The sequence below is a fragment of the Nematolebias whitei genome, chromosome 6 (assembly GCF_014905685.2).
Source record: "Nematolebias whitei isolate Nwh7 chromosome 6, NemWhi1, whole genome shotgun sequence".
Lineage (NCBI taxonomy): Eukaryota > Metazoa > Chordata > Actinopteri > Cyprinodontiformes > Rivulidae > Nematolebias > Nematolebias whitei.
Window position 1 is genome coordinate 6156883 of NC_056503.1, and position 16306 is coordinate 6173188.

Genomic DNA, 16306 nt, shown 5'->3' on the forward strand with positions numbered 1-16306 from the left:
CATGGGAACCAGCACAGTCGTGGGTGAGCAGGATGTAGAGGGTGGGGCTGAGAACACATCCCTGTGGGGTTCCAGTGTTCGCAATGATCCTGGCTCAAGTCTTATTGCCAATACTGACCGACTGGGGCCTGCCAGTCAGAAAGTCTAGGAGCAAGTCACAGGGGGTGGGTTTCCGGCCAAGTGAGTTAAGGGGGGATGACCATGTTGAATGCAGAACTGTCCAAAAAGAGAATCCTGATGTAGGAGTCTTTAGCCGTTTTGCCATTAATAAGTGTGACTGCACTCGGCTCTAGTCTTATCAGTTCTTCTCAGGTGTAGGTGAATTTCCACTGTGACTTGTTTCCCTGCTCTGTGGGCAGGATCGTCAATGAAAAGTGGGAGGTATCGTAACTGGTCATTGTGTTTGAGCCACTCTGCCCATTGTGGTCCTTAATTAATTCATCCTTAATTGCCCTACTATCAGACTTTAATTTCTTTAGCTTATCCCAGCACTGTTTATAAATCCAGGTGTAGCCATGCTGCACCATCATCTCCGATATCTGTAAATGTGTTCATTTCTTGTGGCGCCGTCCAGCAACATCATTTGAGAGGAAATGGAGATTCACATGTAAGTTGCAGTATTACTGGGTGTGTCATCCACTGGCCAATCAATGGCTGCTGTCTGCTTACATCAAAATCGGCCCCTCTGAACAGTTTGCTTGGAACCACAAACAAGATGGTCCCATAAACTAGGCTGAATAGCAGTGGGTATCAGCAGTGAGCAGGAGCAGGTCCTTAACTGGTGCGGAACTGATGAGAGTTGAGACTGTGGCAAAGCACCATTTGTTCACCAGGTGGGAAAGAGAGTAGTAGAGGGCAGAGACTATAGCACCTGAAGTCAACCTGTTGCACCAATAGGCATACTGCAGTGTGTCCAGGTTTTCTTGTATGATCATCAGGATATGGAATATAAGTCAACTCTGCTAAGTCTAAATCCATTGTTCTCAAATGGAAAAAGCACAACACTTCCTTTATGTTGTATATGACCAATTGCCTCAAGCACAATTGGTAAATGGATGGAGCAGGAAATGGATTGACAGATTGGGGACTCATTTACAGTTATCAGTGTATTGCTCAATTTAGATACTATGTTTACATTAAAGTGTAGCGCAAATAAATATAGTTTTAAGAAAATAACAAAAACCCTACTTTGCTAACAATTAAATAAGTAGCACTACAATAGACAATGGGATGGCATAACTGGAAGAAGCCTAAAGCTATGGAAGGAATGTAAAGAAAATGAAAATGCTTGATGTATGTGATTTATTAGATAAATCCCTGTCCTTGTAGAAAAAAATTGCATAAATTGAAACTTCCTTTCAGTTGAGTTTGCATACTGCTCAAACTGAGCCAGACTTTTTTGAACAGGCTTTCTGATGCTGTCTTACAGATCCACATGATCGTTCAAACATTGCACTAAAGAACCTGTTTTGCAGCAGTCCAGACGCAGAAGCCCTTGAGGTGAGAGCACCACATCCTCAAATATTGACAACTACAAGAGCACCGTCACACGTACTGTACACAATCTTGTGACTCACATTCTGTCATTCACACCTTTTGCACACCCACATAGTCCTATCTCTCACATACAATCCTTCACACTCTACAGTACAGTACCTCCCACTCAAACAGGCACACAAAAACAGAACACGCTGCACAGAATCACGAGCAGCCTCAATATAAAACCTCTACTTTGTCTCTCATGTCTTTCAACCTTTTTAGGAAAAAGGCCTTTATTCCTAATCAACCTGCTAAACACTCATTTCATTGAAATATTTTTGCAGCAGTGTTGTCAAGTTCAGTCATTTCAAACTGACATTGATGAAGCATATTTCTATATTTCTATGTTTGCAAATTCAAACGGATGCCAAGGTTTTTAATATGTGTTTGTCTCTGGTCACTCTGAAAGAAAAACAACAATTTGGAGAGCCCAGTGTCTCCTGGGCTCAGGAGATCATCTAAACGAGTCCGGATATCTGTTGTGGTAAGAGCCACCGTTCTGGGCTACCCACAAGCCTGGAATCTGCTCTGCAATGGGTCTATCAAAAAACTGACCCGTTGTCACACAGCCATTCCATTACAGGGCTAATCCCAATTGCCGATGGACTGTAATGTGAGCTAAGCGCAGCCAACACTGTGCCATCATGCCAGCAGCACTTTGATCATCTTTTTCTTATCCAACCTGTAACCTGACCACCGTCTTCTCATTGTCTTTGATTTCTGCCATTATAGACTTGGCTTAGATTCATTCATTTTAACCAGTTTCCATTAGTCTTTTGGCCATGAGAAGGTATACAGAATACTTGACCACTAAAATACCAGTATTGCCTAAATCAACAGTATTTTAGTTTAGGTATAATCCCGTTAATATTTTCATTTACATTACAAAGTTTACCTGTGTAAGACATCTGGGTCAGGTTACGCCCAAATTTCATGTAGCTGTTCTTTACAATACCTTTCACGGCATGTTCCTTAAACTTCTGATCTTTGTTTTATTAAAAATAGAACAGTGTGTTTACATGTTCAGAGCATAGACATCACACATCAAGCCATGTATATTACTAACCATAACAACCAGTATTTCTAATTCTTAAACCTGAACAATTTGAGTGGTAAAGTAAAAAGTGAAATAACTGTATGTGGGATAAATCTTACTACTTGTTTTGTGTAGTTTTTGAAAGAAGGACATTAATCCTTAACTTTACTGTAAATGTGCCAGAATTAACAAATTCTATGGTAAATGGGAAATGGACTGTACTTATATAGCACATTTATATCTTATCAAGATACTCAAAGCTCTTTACAACACAATCTGTGACATCTACAAAGATTAATCAGTGCTTTATCACATTTATACACTAATGGGACACACATCAGAGGCAACAAGGGGTTCAGTGTATTGCCCAGGGACACTTCAACTTGTGATTGCTGGTGGAATCAAACCTCCAACTCTCCCATTGGAGGAAAACTGCTCTAACCACTCAGCCAGAGCTGCCCCAACCAAAATGCTACATTGCATTGGGCAGGTTTTACAGAGTCGTCCTGCTCCAACCTCCTTCTAAACATTTTTAGTTTCATAAAATATGTCTCATGAATTGTCCCTTCGTAAAACGTCAAAGATATAATCTCCTACATATATATAGTTGGTTATTAAACATCAAAGTAAATAAAGGGAAATGATTGTGGAAAAATAAATTATTGAACATTATTAGAGCCGTTTATTGTGATCATGTTTTGTGCCATAGACCAATGTAGCTGGCAGTCTATGGGTTTTCCCAGGATACGGAAAGACGTTTCACTCATTATGACACTATTGTGCCAAAATATCCTAAATAAGATGTGGTAAAGTTGTGGTCAAGTTTTCTGCTTTCCTCACATTGTTATATCAAGCATGCTGTCAACCATCATTTGTCATTTCAACTCAATGTTTTTAAATTTGGACAGAAACAAAGATGGAGTCGAATAAATAAATAAAATATATCTTCCCAAGTAGAAAATCAGGACATGGACGTCACATGTCTTCGTTAGGCTCATCCACATATTTGAACATTAGTGTTCCACCAACTGCACTGACTAAGCTGCAATGATGATGCTAGAAAATATTCTTACAAACTAGAATGCTGCATGTTGTTTAACCACTCAAGAAACACTGCATGTCACCAAGTGAAATCGGCATCTAATTATGAATCAGATCAGAATCAGAATGCCTTTATTGTCATTATACGCAGTACAATGAAATTAAGAGCCACTCCTCTTAATCACGACAAATGATTTCACCACACCAGAATACTCAGGTCTGCATGACAATCAGACTTTGTCTAAAGAACTAAAACTTAAGTATCACGTGATCTGCATTCTGTCTGAATGCATTTACATTTGTGCAAATGTTTTCTACTCATCACATATTTTGTTCACTAGGTGCCACCACCTGGCCTGAAGGGTTTCGCTGCGGTGAGCACATTTATTCTTCAAAAAACCAACCCACTTTCAGTCCAGTATTAAAACACTTTATAGAAATGGTTTTCAGTATATCTCCTGAGAATGATGCACATAGCTAAATGTGTCAGTTCAATTGTTGTTTAAAAATCTCAAGTCCAAGGAAGCTCGCAGAGTTTTGCAAAATCTGTGACTTAAATATAGTAATAAATGACCTGAAAAAGTGGACTGCACCAATAATAACTAGAGAAACTGCATTTAATGCAAAAATGCAATGCTTATTGCAGAAGAACTTGCAGAATAACAGCTGAAATTAGCTAAAAACATGCTGAAATGTAGCTGAAACGAAAGAACAAGCCTAAATTAGCAGAAGAAATCAGAAAGAACACATATTTACTGAATTAGGTTTAAATTAGCAGAAATAAGCACAAAAACTAAGAAATCAGCTTAACAAACTCAAATTAGCAAAAACACATCTAAAAAGTAGCCGAAAAGGCAGAAAGAAGCTTAGCCTACGAGAAGGAAGTGGAAAGAGCTGAAATGAGCTAAAAAAATGTCGAATTGACAGAAAAAGCTAAAGTTTGCATAAAACAGCTTAATAGTAGCTGAAATAGTACAAAAGACTGAAACTAACTGAAAAAAGCTGAAAGGAGCATAACATGTTGAAATTAGCAGAACAAAGGTAATTAGGCTGAAAGTAGCATGAAAAACTTGTATTTATCTGAAAACAGCTAAAATTAGCTAAAAAGGTAGATGAAAAATGTAACAAGCAGAAGAATTAGCAGAAGAAAGCAGAAAGAACATGTTTGCCCATTTAGGCTGAAGCAAGAAGAAATGAGCAAAATAAAAGTTGGAAATTATCTGAAAAAAGTTAAAAATACCAACAAAAAAAAACTGCTGAAAAGTAGCTAAAAAGGCAAAGAAACTTAAATTAACAGAAGTGGAGAGAGTCCATTTTTGCTGAATTAGGCTGAAAAAAAGTTGAAATGAGTGCAAAAATGTGGAATTAGTTGAAAAGGCTTAAATTAGCATAAAAACAGCTATATAGTAGCTGAAATAGCATAAAAGCTGAAACTTGCAGAAATAAGCTGAAAGGAGCAGAAAGAAGTTTTAAGAAGCACAAGAATGTTGTAGATAGAAAGAATCTGAAAGGAGCACAAAACAGCTTTAAAATAGCTGAAAGTAGCTGAAAAAAGTTTAAATTTGCACAAGGAGGCTGAAAAAAGCTGAAGCAAAACAAAATGTGAAAGGAGCAGTAAAAGGTTGTAAACACATCTAAAGATTTGAAGGATGTAAAATGAGCTCAATTCATTTTCTATGACGAAAAAATGGCAGAAAAGGCTAAATATTTCAAAAAACTAAATTTGCACCAATACCAAAAGTCATAGCAAGATTGTCCTTTGAATGCTTCATAAGTATTCACACAACTATTGCACCTAATCCAAAGTGTTTCCTTGTGCTCGAGCCTAACAACAGTCCACATTGTGGTGGGTGACGGACAAGTTGGTCTAATGTTGTGTGAAGGATTCTTGGAAGTGTTCAGTGGCACATTGTCTGCTGATCACTTCTGTCCAACCACAACGCTGTGAAAGGAGTGATAAGCAATACTAATGATGGACTGAAGTCAGGACAGCATGCTCTGATCAGCCAGTTTTCAGGGTGTCCAGTTCTACTCCGGCCACATGTATTTAGAACATATCTTTCAAATTCTAAATCTAATTTAAATGTTACTTTAACTTAAGGAGGCAGATTAGAGAAAGGCTTATTTACATAATGTACTGTTTTCATTCTTAATTGACTGACAGCTGTCAGTCTTACTCATCTGCCTCTGCTGGTTATGATTTAATGAAGTCCAATGATTGACGTGCACCCCCGTGAAGCACATCCTGTGGTCATTACAGATGATGCTGAATTACACTAGTGGATGTTTGGAAGTGATGAGTGGGCTCTACTGTTTTTCACTGAGCAGAATGGTAAACAGCTATGCAGACATAAAAGTATGTCTTTACAGTAAACAGTAGTTATTTACATTTACAAATGTTTTCTCCAGGTTGGTTAGTGAGTTAAGGGGGTTCAGGTGATTTGACAAATGTATTGACCATCATCTATTATAGTACATGGGTAGTTTTTTGTATAATGCTGATATTTTTATCTTCGTTTTAGCTAGTGTAACTTCTTTTAGGATTTTAAACAATAAAAAATATACAGTTCAATTCTCAACCTGAACACCTGTAACACAGCTGGGTTGTGTGCAGACCAGCTCATTAATTTCCAGCAGCAAACGTTGAAACTTTCCTCCAGCTGCCGGCTCGGACTGCTGACGGACACCTGCTGAGCGGCTGTCGGACACGTTGTGATTTATTGCTCAGAAAACATTTGTCATAATCAAAATTACAAAGTACAGTTAAAAAGTTATGGTAAAATAATTTTCTGGCTCTAAAAACAAATCACACTGTGACCATTTATGTAAATTAAATTTAAAAAACAATTGTTAACTTCTGTATTACTTAAAACAACTTCTTATTGGCTTTGAACTGGAAATATGGACGTTGGTATAATTATTAAGATCAACCAAGACTAAAGACATAAAAATCTAATTATTGTGCGTGCGTGTGTGCATTCGTGTGTACAACCGCTCCGAATCAAGCCATTATCCTGCAGCTTCTAACTTTCTAAATTATAGTATGCTGTGAAATAATAAGGGTGTTCTGTTTGCAGCTGACCACGTCTGTTCTCAGAGCTGTTAAAGCTGCCTGTAGCTCCTAACGTTAGCCCGGTGCTGGATGCACAGATCTGATCAAAGTTACGAGCAACTAAGTGTTTTAAAATGAAAGTAATCCCAAAATCTTTGACTTCGTATTTGTTTGATCACAGCTTGCTTCCACGGTTGCATGGTGAACATGCATGTTTTTGGTCTGTGGGAGGAAACCGGAGTACCCGGAGACAATCCATGTAGCACAGAGAGAATATGTAAACTCCACATAGAAAGGTCCCGGGCCAGGATTTGATTCGGCAACCTTCTCGCGGAGAGGCGACAGCTCTACCAACTTAGCCACCGTACCACCATACTGCCAATCACTAGTGTTCAAAGTGAAAATGGACATTTGAAATATTTGAGCCCATCATGCGTCCTCAGTAGTCTGTTAATTAAACCCTGCAACAGAGGAAAGATCTACTTGATACCACTCTGTTTACACGTTGACAGCTCCTCTATAACGATTCCTCTGTCATTCTTTTCTTTAGATGCTCTGTGTTATGCATCTATGTACCACACTTGCCACCATACACATTGCACCGCTCTATAAGTCACATCAGTCCAAATATGTCTAATAAAGTGGACAAAAACATAAATATGTTGCTTCGCCGTATACGTCGCATCTATTATGCATCACCGCTGACGTATCGTGTTTGTTACACGTTACCGCTGACAACCTGGAAGTGTGGGCTGGTGTTGTCAGAAATCTATTGGCTGCCAAATGGCGGAGCATGCATGGGAGGACTTTAACAAGATTAACACTTACAATTATTTGTTTGCTTGAAATTATAGTAAAGGTGTGTCTCAGTCTATCTTTTGCTTAATAAATGCACTTTAACGTTCAAATCAGTTGCATTTCAAAACACAATTCACGGAAAGGTGCGCGCAGAGAGACGTGTTGCTGTACATTTTTTCGAAATTTAACAAGTTAAACACCTAAAAACAATTGTTTGTTTGCTCGACTTTTAGTAAAGGTGTATCTCATTTGAACTTTTTCTTAATAAAAAGATTGTCAAATCAGCTGCATTTCAGAAGTATTTGCTGCCTCGGTGCTCCAGGAGTGTGCAGAGGGAGGAAATCAGGAAGGAGGAATGCTGTGCATTTCTTTGACATTTAACAAGATAAGCACCTAAAACAATTATTTGTTTGCTCAACTTTATAGTGAAGGTGTGTCTCAGTTGAACTTTTACTTAATAAATGCACTTTAATGGTCAAATTAGCTGCATTTTGCCAGGACAGCGCAGCGAGATGAAGCTGATTTGACAGTTGCTCCAGGCGAGCTGGACGAAGGTGTCATTCTATGGCAAGCTGATTGTGTCATTAATAGCCACTTTTACCTATTACATGACACAATGGCATGCTATACTACTTGAGTGCCATCTAGTGGCTGAAAATGGTAGTGTTCAGCATTTTTAGTCAGAATGAATGAAAATAGTAATATTTCAGCCAAAAATTGGTTTATAAATATGGGGAAAAACATAAATACATCGTTTTGGCATATAAGTCGCAGGGCATGCAAATTATGCACAAAAACACAACTTATAGGACGAAAAATACGGCAACTCTACAATTCATCTGACTGTCTGTATCGCCATCTGTGGTCTGTGACACACACCCCACACCCCCACCCCAGTTCCATCCAGGCAGTGAAATATTGATGCAGGTTAAACAACTTCAGCAGCCTGTTGTCTAGAAATGATTCCCAGTTCCTCCTTTTTTGTTTTCCTCTCACTTTTGCATCCTGGCCATGCTTTATTTATAATAGCTTCTGGGCTATTTATTTTTATTTTTTCAGGTGTCCCACTTAATTTATTTTTTCCTCTTTTTACTTTCTCTGAATTTTTTAACATTTGTGCTCCTTTTCTGTGTGAAACGCTGCATTGATGTGGTTGTGAAGGAACATGCTCCTTTTGCATCTAAAATTATGTTTTCTTACATGTAATGAGTTCTCACTTAATTTTTGTACATAAATCATACCTCGTTTTGCTGTTTAACCTCTATTGCATAAAAACAGTTTATAAACGGACAAGAAGAACACAAAGGTCAGTAAACTGTGTGGAACTTGTCTTTTTTAATAAACATTCATATTTGCACTTATCTTCAAAAACAGTTACTTGAAAATACAAACTCAAATGGATTTATTGACAGAGCATCAAAGCATAAACATTGTTGCTTAATTTATTTTAAAGATAAGGTTTGCCGCAACAACATAATGATAAAAATAACTGACAAAGTAACTTCATATAAATATCTAGAGTTGGATGAAGCAGGATTTTACAACTTTTGTTGACATGTTTATCCAACACTATAATGGGGAATGAGTTGGGGAAGCAGAGCGATAATGAGCCAAGTCCCTGTGACATCTGGAGCCTCCAACTGTTGAGCCTGATCATGCTCGACTCAGTTTATTTTGCTTTCCAGCTGCACAAACCTCAGGAAGTTCCATTATAAATGCTTCTCTCTATCTGCTGTTTTAAACTCTTAACATTTGTTTTCATTATGTCAGCACACAGAAAATAATTGATGTTAGACTTCTTGGACCAGATGTCACTTGAATGCAGTAAATGACGATATCAAAGTATTCAGCCCAACCAAAGTATGAGTTTTCTCCACACAAAGTGGTGACTTTGAAATACCCTGCAGTCTGTTCATCTTGTGAGCTGGATAATAAAAAAAAAATAAGTTAATGGCATCTATTTTGGTGTGTGGTTACATCTATGTGGAAGAAAGATCGATATCAAAAAATGGGCTGCCACATCAAAATTCAAGATGGCCACCACCTTATGTCTATGGAAAACAGTTGAAGGAAGATAATATGTGCGAGCGCCTACTCACAGGATCAAGCAACAACAAACAGATTTATTACTGAGGTAAAATTAACGACAACGCACAGCAACGTTGTAATTGGTAAAAATAAAAAAATAAATGACCACAAAGAGAATTGCTGTAGTGAGTTAATTAATTAAGTTTAGTAAGTGACAGAAGGGAGATGTCCGACAAACATTTAATGCATTGCTCTTGGCTTCAGCCCATCCGAGTTCTCCTCCACCCTTCTTTTTGTTCTGCACTGCCCGCTTCATTTCATTTCTAAAACAAACTTTACATTTTAGTGGGAGTTAATCTGCTTCATCTGTAACTGATGAACGGCTCAAGGAACCTTAAAGACGGACTGCTCTGTGCGACCATTTCACAGAACGGTCATGAATGAGCCTATAGTTTCATCAAATGATTGAGGTAGCCAGTGTGGTGACCTAAGATTGATCTATAGGCTAAAGCCATTTCACCTGGTGGTGGATAAAACTGCTCCTTCCACTTGCCAGGATCAGTCAGTCTGCGCTGCCTCAGACAAGAACAGCAAAAAACAACCTCTGTTCTTATGCACAGTGTATCTCCTACAAACTTGTATATCTTGCAGCAACAACATTAAAGTTTACTTGCATTCCCAGTTCAACTCCAGTCCAGAACAATCATCTTGAAAACTAAAGATTCACTATTCAAATCTCTCTGCGACAGGGGGCATCGACATACCGCTTGTTATAGAGAGAGTGGTAGTTATCAAAGGCAATATCTCACTGAACTACACCTGTCAACTGTTGGAAACTACCGGTAGTTGACAAAAAGGAACAATTTGAAGAGTCTTCAAAATGTCTCAAAACAGTTGTTGGTGTTCTCAGTTTCCTTAGTTGCAGATGTGTTCATTTATGTCCTGTGGGGGTTGGGGGTCTTTTTTTTAAACACATTCTAAAAATTTGTTCGACAAGTTTTCTCTCATAATAGTCGCAGAGCTGTCGCAGGTGTCTCCAACTCATCTCAAGAGCACCATAGCTGTTTTTTGACACCTGCATGGGAGCTTTCCTCTGACAGAAAACATCTGAGGCTACACCCTTCAGTGTCCACTTCTATCTTCAAAGTGTACTCCAGTAGTTTAATCATAAACATGGTGGTAGTGCCAAGGGGCTTACAAAACTGACCAATGTGGGTAATGTGTATTGTGGGCGGATGTGGGAAACAAAACAATGTGCACAACTCAAACTATAATTCTACAAGACATGCAGATAGAATTATAGCTGTAATTTTCAAAAACTTACTATGCAAAATGTTGCCACACAGCTTATTGGTGTCAAACACCCAAAACTTAATAAGATTCTACCTGAAAGTTTACAAGCGTTCTTACAAATTTGAGTTGCAAACTAGTCTGTAAAAGCTGCAGCCCAGTGGAATACTTAAATATATATTTGTTTGACTGTGTTTCAAATCTTGTTGCAGCATGAAAAACTATTGATATGAATTAGTCATAGTCTTTGTGGGGTCTTCAAATATATATTTGGAATCTCTCTTTTACATATGATACAGCAGTCCAGAATGATTTTAAGCTGGCACAAAACTTCCTGAGCAAGGTCATTCTGGTGGCATCATATAGGAGACTTGGGTGGAGTGTGGTGGCAGCTGTGGCAACATATATACGACTCAAGGACTTGCACACCCCAAGGTGGCCTGGTTGTCAAGAATTAGAAACAGAACTGGCTCCTGCTTTGGCTATGACTATGATTGTGACAAGGTCATGGAAAGAATCTAACATAGATGAGATATCCATGGCTGTAGCATCATGCATGTACGAAGTCCTCTTATTTTATGTGGTGCATTGGGGGTGAAAATAGAGCTTGTGCTGTGAGATCTTACAAGATTCAAAAGTGACAAGATGATGGGACTTGAGGTGAGGTGACTTGGCGTGTTTACCGGTTGGTCTACGTTCCTACCCTCACCTGTGGTCACAAACTTTGGGTATTGACCAAAAAAATTAGACTGCAGAAACAGGTAGCCAAAATCACTTCTCTCTGCAGGGTGGCTGGACTCATCATTAGAGTTAGGGTGAGAAATTCAGTTATTCGGAAGAGACTCAGAGTAGAGCTGCTGCTCCTTCACATCGAGAGTAGCCAGTTGAGGTGGTTCAGACACCTGGTAAAGATGCCCCTTGGATTCCTCCCTAAGAAGGTTTTGGACACGTTGGAGAGACTATGTCTCTCAGCTGGTCTGGGAATGTTTTGGAGTCCTCCCAGAAGAGCTGGAAGAGTTGGCTGTGGAAAGAGAGATCTGGGCCTCCCTGATCAAGCTGCTGCCCCAGCAACCTGACTGCAGAGCAAGCGGAAGATGGATGGTTGGATTGTTGGTTGCTTGGTTTCTTGGTTGGTTGGTTGAGTTGAACACCACCTTGCAAATTTACTCACCAAAGGGGTGTTCACCAATTGTGTGACTGCTGTAGACAAATAGTCTGTCTCACTGTTTTCTGTGCCTCTACCTACACACAGTTATTCAAATCAAAATGTTTTATGTAGTTAAATTTTTTGTGCAAGTCAAGTCTGCCACCCACCCACAGACTTTCTGATGTTACTGTAATCAGAAGCACAGATGTTTTCTCTGTCAGTAAAACAGCTAAACGTTCTAAATGTACTTCTGTTGCCTTCTCAATCCCATCTATGTGTTTTTGTCCCCCTTTATGGAGCAAAGACGGGTAATTGGAAATACCTTCTATCTGTCCGCGCATGTTCTACGCATAATAACTTGAAAAATAGTTGAGGTGCCAACTTGTACTTTGGTGTGTGGCTGCATCTAGGCATAAGAAAGTTTTCTTTCAAAACTGGGCGTCCTTGTCAAAATCCAAGATGGTCATCGCCATAAATATATGTAAACCGAAGACCCCTGTCATTTGAGTAAACTATGCTTTCTAGTTTTTATATTGCTTTTAAGTATAGTTTCCTTAAATGATTGAGGTGGCTCTTGAGGTTGTGAAGAGTGATCTATTGTGGCCAAGGCCACCATTGGCTACCCCCTGGTTACGCCACTGCTGGTGTGGATAAATTTGCTCCCCCAGCTCACCAGGAGCTGTCATTCTGTGCTGCCTCAGACAATTCTCCAACTGGTCTTCTCTACAGAATAACTGCTATCCACTTGAATATCTTGCACCATTAAGGTTTACCTGCGTTCTCTGTTCTACTCCCAGTCCAGAAAAACACTCATCTTGAAAACTACAAAGATTCACAATTCAAATCCCTCAGCAACGGGGGACGTCGACATACTGCTTGTTTACTATCTGCAAACACATTTCTACCACTCATACCAAATATCACCATCTTCTTCCATGCTACTGTGTTTCCCCCCTGGAACAGCGGGGTGTCATCAGGGTGCCCTTGTGTTGTGCGGCGGGCGGAACGATCCCAGAGACGGCAGAGATAAATCACTCAAAGGTGTTTGAGCTTGTTTGTTTAGTCTCAGAAACTCCAGGCACACCTGGCCTTTGCTTGCATATTGCTACAGCAGGGCATCTCTTGCTGTCCCATGGCGACAGTTGCTAGGGTTACCAACAGGTCGGTCATAACGCAATGAGGAATAATGAGCTTAAAGCTCCCATCATCCTCTGGGACACCCTCACCCTGTTTCTCTTTATCACACACACACACAGTACTCAGTCCTGTAAAAGTAAATACCTGTACTCGAGTGCATGCCTAAATGTGACAGCTTGGCACTCGTGCACACCCTGCAGTAACATTCTTCACTCAGCTGAGCCTCACAGAGAATACTGCAGTAAAACATGAAGTTGCTAGTTCGAGTTCAGCTTGTCCAACAGCATCAGCCTGTCAAGTTACAAGTTGTGAGCTCAGACCTTCAATGATGATCATCTGCTCTGACGTGTCATACTTCACATCCCCCACACTCATTAAATGTACTGCGTTCGCTCATCTCTTTTCTGTCCATCTGCCTCCAGACAGTGGCACAGTGTTACACTCATGATGTCATGCATGGCAGTTAAGTGTTGCTTCGCCTTCTGGGCGCAGACCTACAGTAGAAAATTACAAATGTTTAAGATATTAACCATGTGAGTGGAAGTGTTTGTGTGCCATTTGTTTACAGTGTATGTTTGTTGTGTGTGTTGTAGCATACACACTGAATACTTTTATGAACCAACTGTTCTTTTATCATTTCTTATCTACAGGAGGATGATGTGGAAGACGACATGACCCTCAGAGAGGTAAGGGATACAAACGCCACACTCTGACTTTACAACCAGTGAGAGCACAAACCGTTTAGCCAATTAAAACAGGCTCCTTTAAGACTGGTTTAATCATCAGAGATTATATAATGAGAATCTAAGGTTTTTAATCTTAGTTAAAGTTTGAAGGCTACTGTCATAAACTGAGTGAAGTGGAATTTTTCATTAAAAACAACTTGTAATCAGCTTCAATCTTGAGAATGCTTTACGGTCCTGTTCAGACATGGCAGTAAATATCTGTCATTTTGACTGAGTTTTCACTCCTGGCAATAAAAAAAACTTTTTTGTGAGTATTTCCCAGAATAACCAATTATCTTATTTAGCTGGCAGCTGAGCAAATGTATTTTTATTTGTCTTTTTTATTTTACCCCAAATTGTCCAAGTCATATCTTTACTGCCTGCATGGAGTCACGTATGTTCACGAGGAGGTGCAGCATCACGGCTCCTAAAGTGGTCTGAGTATGTTTTTATTGTGCACTGAGGCCATCCAGACCTGAAATCAGAATGCAGTCCGATAGCTAATAACAGATCATAGTGCCAAGTGTGAACAAAGTTTAAGAAGGAAAAAAGGCTTCAGTTATTTCTGAGCCTTTTCTTGTTTTAGAATATTGTTGGTTGTCAGAGCAATGTTGAAGCTTCACGCAACTCCTCTGATGGTTACGTCCAGGACAGCTGGTGAACTTTTAATGGTGTGTTATTTAAAGTTGTGGAGAGCAGTGGAGTGTAATGAACAAAAAACATGATGCAATATTTAAAAATGCTGAGTTAGAGTAGAAAAAGTAAAAGAAAACTGTTTTGATGTTACTGAGAGATGAACTATGGCTTGAGAACAGTTCTTCTAGACTAGAATTTTTTAATGTACTCACTGTTGTCTTGTAATAAATGATAGCATCAGTGTGAGCTGACATTTAAAGACCATGTAAGATGGTGTATAATTCCATGGGGGTGAATAAGTGATGCTAGCACAGGACAAAAACACAAACACATCGTCTGAATGTTTATGAAGCTTTCACGCTGTTGTGATCCATTTTTCTTCCATACGTTTTTCAACGCGATCCTCGTCTCGAAGTTTTCAAACTATTTCAACAAATCATGAATCAAAACATTCATCTCGATCTTTCAGGACAATCCTGCTATGACTTGCATGACTGCTATTGGTGCAACTTTAGCTTTTTAAAATATGTACCCATTTTTGTTCTCATAGAAAATGAATTTAGATATGTTTATAACCTTTTACTGTTCCTTTCACATTTTGTTCTGGTTCAGCTTCTTTCAGCTTCCTTGTGCTAATTTAAACTTTTTTCAGCTACGTTCAGCTGTTTTTTCAACTGAGTTGTGCTCCTTTCAGATTTTTTCTGCAAACTACAACATTTTTGTACTTCTTTTAACTTCTTTCTGCTAATTTCAGCTTATGGTCCTTTCAGCTTATTTCTGGAAGTTTCAGCTTTTCTACTGTTTCAGCTACTGTATAGCTGTGTTTATGCTAATTTAAGCCTTTTCAGCTAATTCCACATTTTTTTGCACTCATTTAAACTTTTTTCAGCCTAGTTCAACAAAAATGTGCTCTTGTAACTTAAGCTTCTTTTTGCCTTTTTTAGCTACTTTTCAGCAGTTTTTTGCTAATTTCATCTTTTTTCAGATGATTTCTACTTTTTTGGCACATTTCTGCTTCTTTCAGTCTAAATGGGCAAACATGTTCTTTCTACTTTCTTGTACTAATTTAAGCTTATTCTACCTCTTCAGATGTTTTTAGCTAATTTTAGGTGTTTTCATATAAATTCAAGTTTTTCATGGTAATTTCTGCTACTTTCAGCCTAATTAACTTCTTTCTGCTAACTAACAATGTGTCTGGATCAGACCACACTTCAGCAAGTGTTGGACTGTACAGATCAGGCACGCTTAGCACAGCATGTCAAGTCCAAGACTCGACAACAAAACAAGTTTAACTTACTAATAACTCATCAACACCATCACTATTCCAATAACAACACATTCAGTGTACGACAACACTCCAGTAGTCAATTACATGCCAGGGAGACAGAAAAGTGGGTGAAGAATTTATCTTGACAGACAGCTCACCCAGCCAGAGACCGAGATTCTTGCCAGGGGACTGAACTTTGCAGTTGCACCAAGTAGAATTCCTCTGGTGGAGATGATCACAGCCACAGAATCAGCCATCCGCAACAAAAAAATGAAAGAGGGTGAAGCAGAACAGCTCAGAATCAAAGTTTCATCCTGCCTCAGCAATGCCAAACCACCACCTTCCAACATCAGTAGAGAGGAGAGGGATGCACTCACCACTCTTAGCAAGGACAAAAACATCATCATTCTCCCAGCAGACAAAGGAAGGTGCACAGTGATTTTGAACCAGAAAGACTATCATGAGAAAGTTATGACACTCCTTAGTGACTTAACCACTTATGAACCTCTGAAAAGAGATCCAGGAAGTGGTTACAAGAAGAAGTTAATAGATTGCCTGAAAAATTTGGAGCAGGACAAGGCTATTGACCGTATTCTGTACCACAGACTGT

The 16306-nt window shown here is 39.1% G+C and overlaps 1 protein-coding gene across 1 annotated transcript in view; it reads left to right on the forward strand.

Annotated features, from left to right (window-relative positions):
* Window positions 1–16306, forward strand: part of LOC119411497 (chloride channel protein 2) — a 479672-nt gene that overhangs the window by 440597 nt on the left and 22769 nt on the right. Inside the window, exons 28-30 of the mRNA XM_037678447.1 lie at window positions 1430–1500; window positions 1949–2023; window positions 13719–13754. Coding sequence (XP_037534375.1) covers window positions 1430–1500; window positions 1949–2023; window positions 13719–13754 — 182 coding nt within the window. The remainder of the gene's footprint in view (window positions 1–1429; window positions 1501–1948; window positions 2024–13718; window positions 13755–16306) is intronic.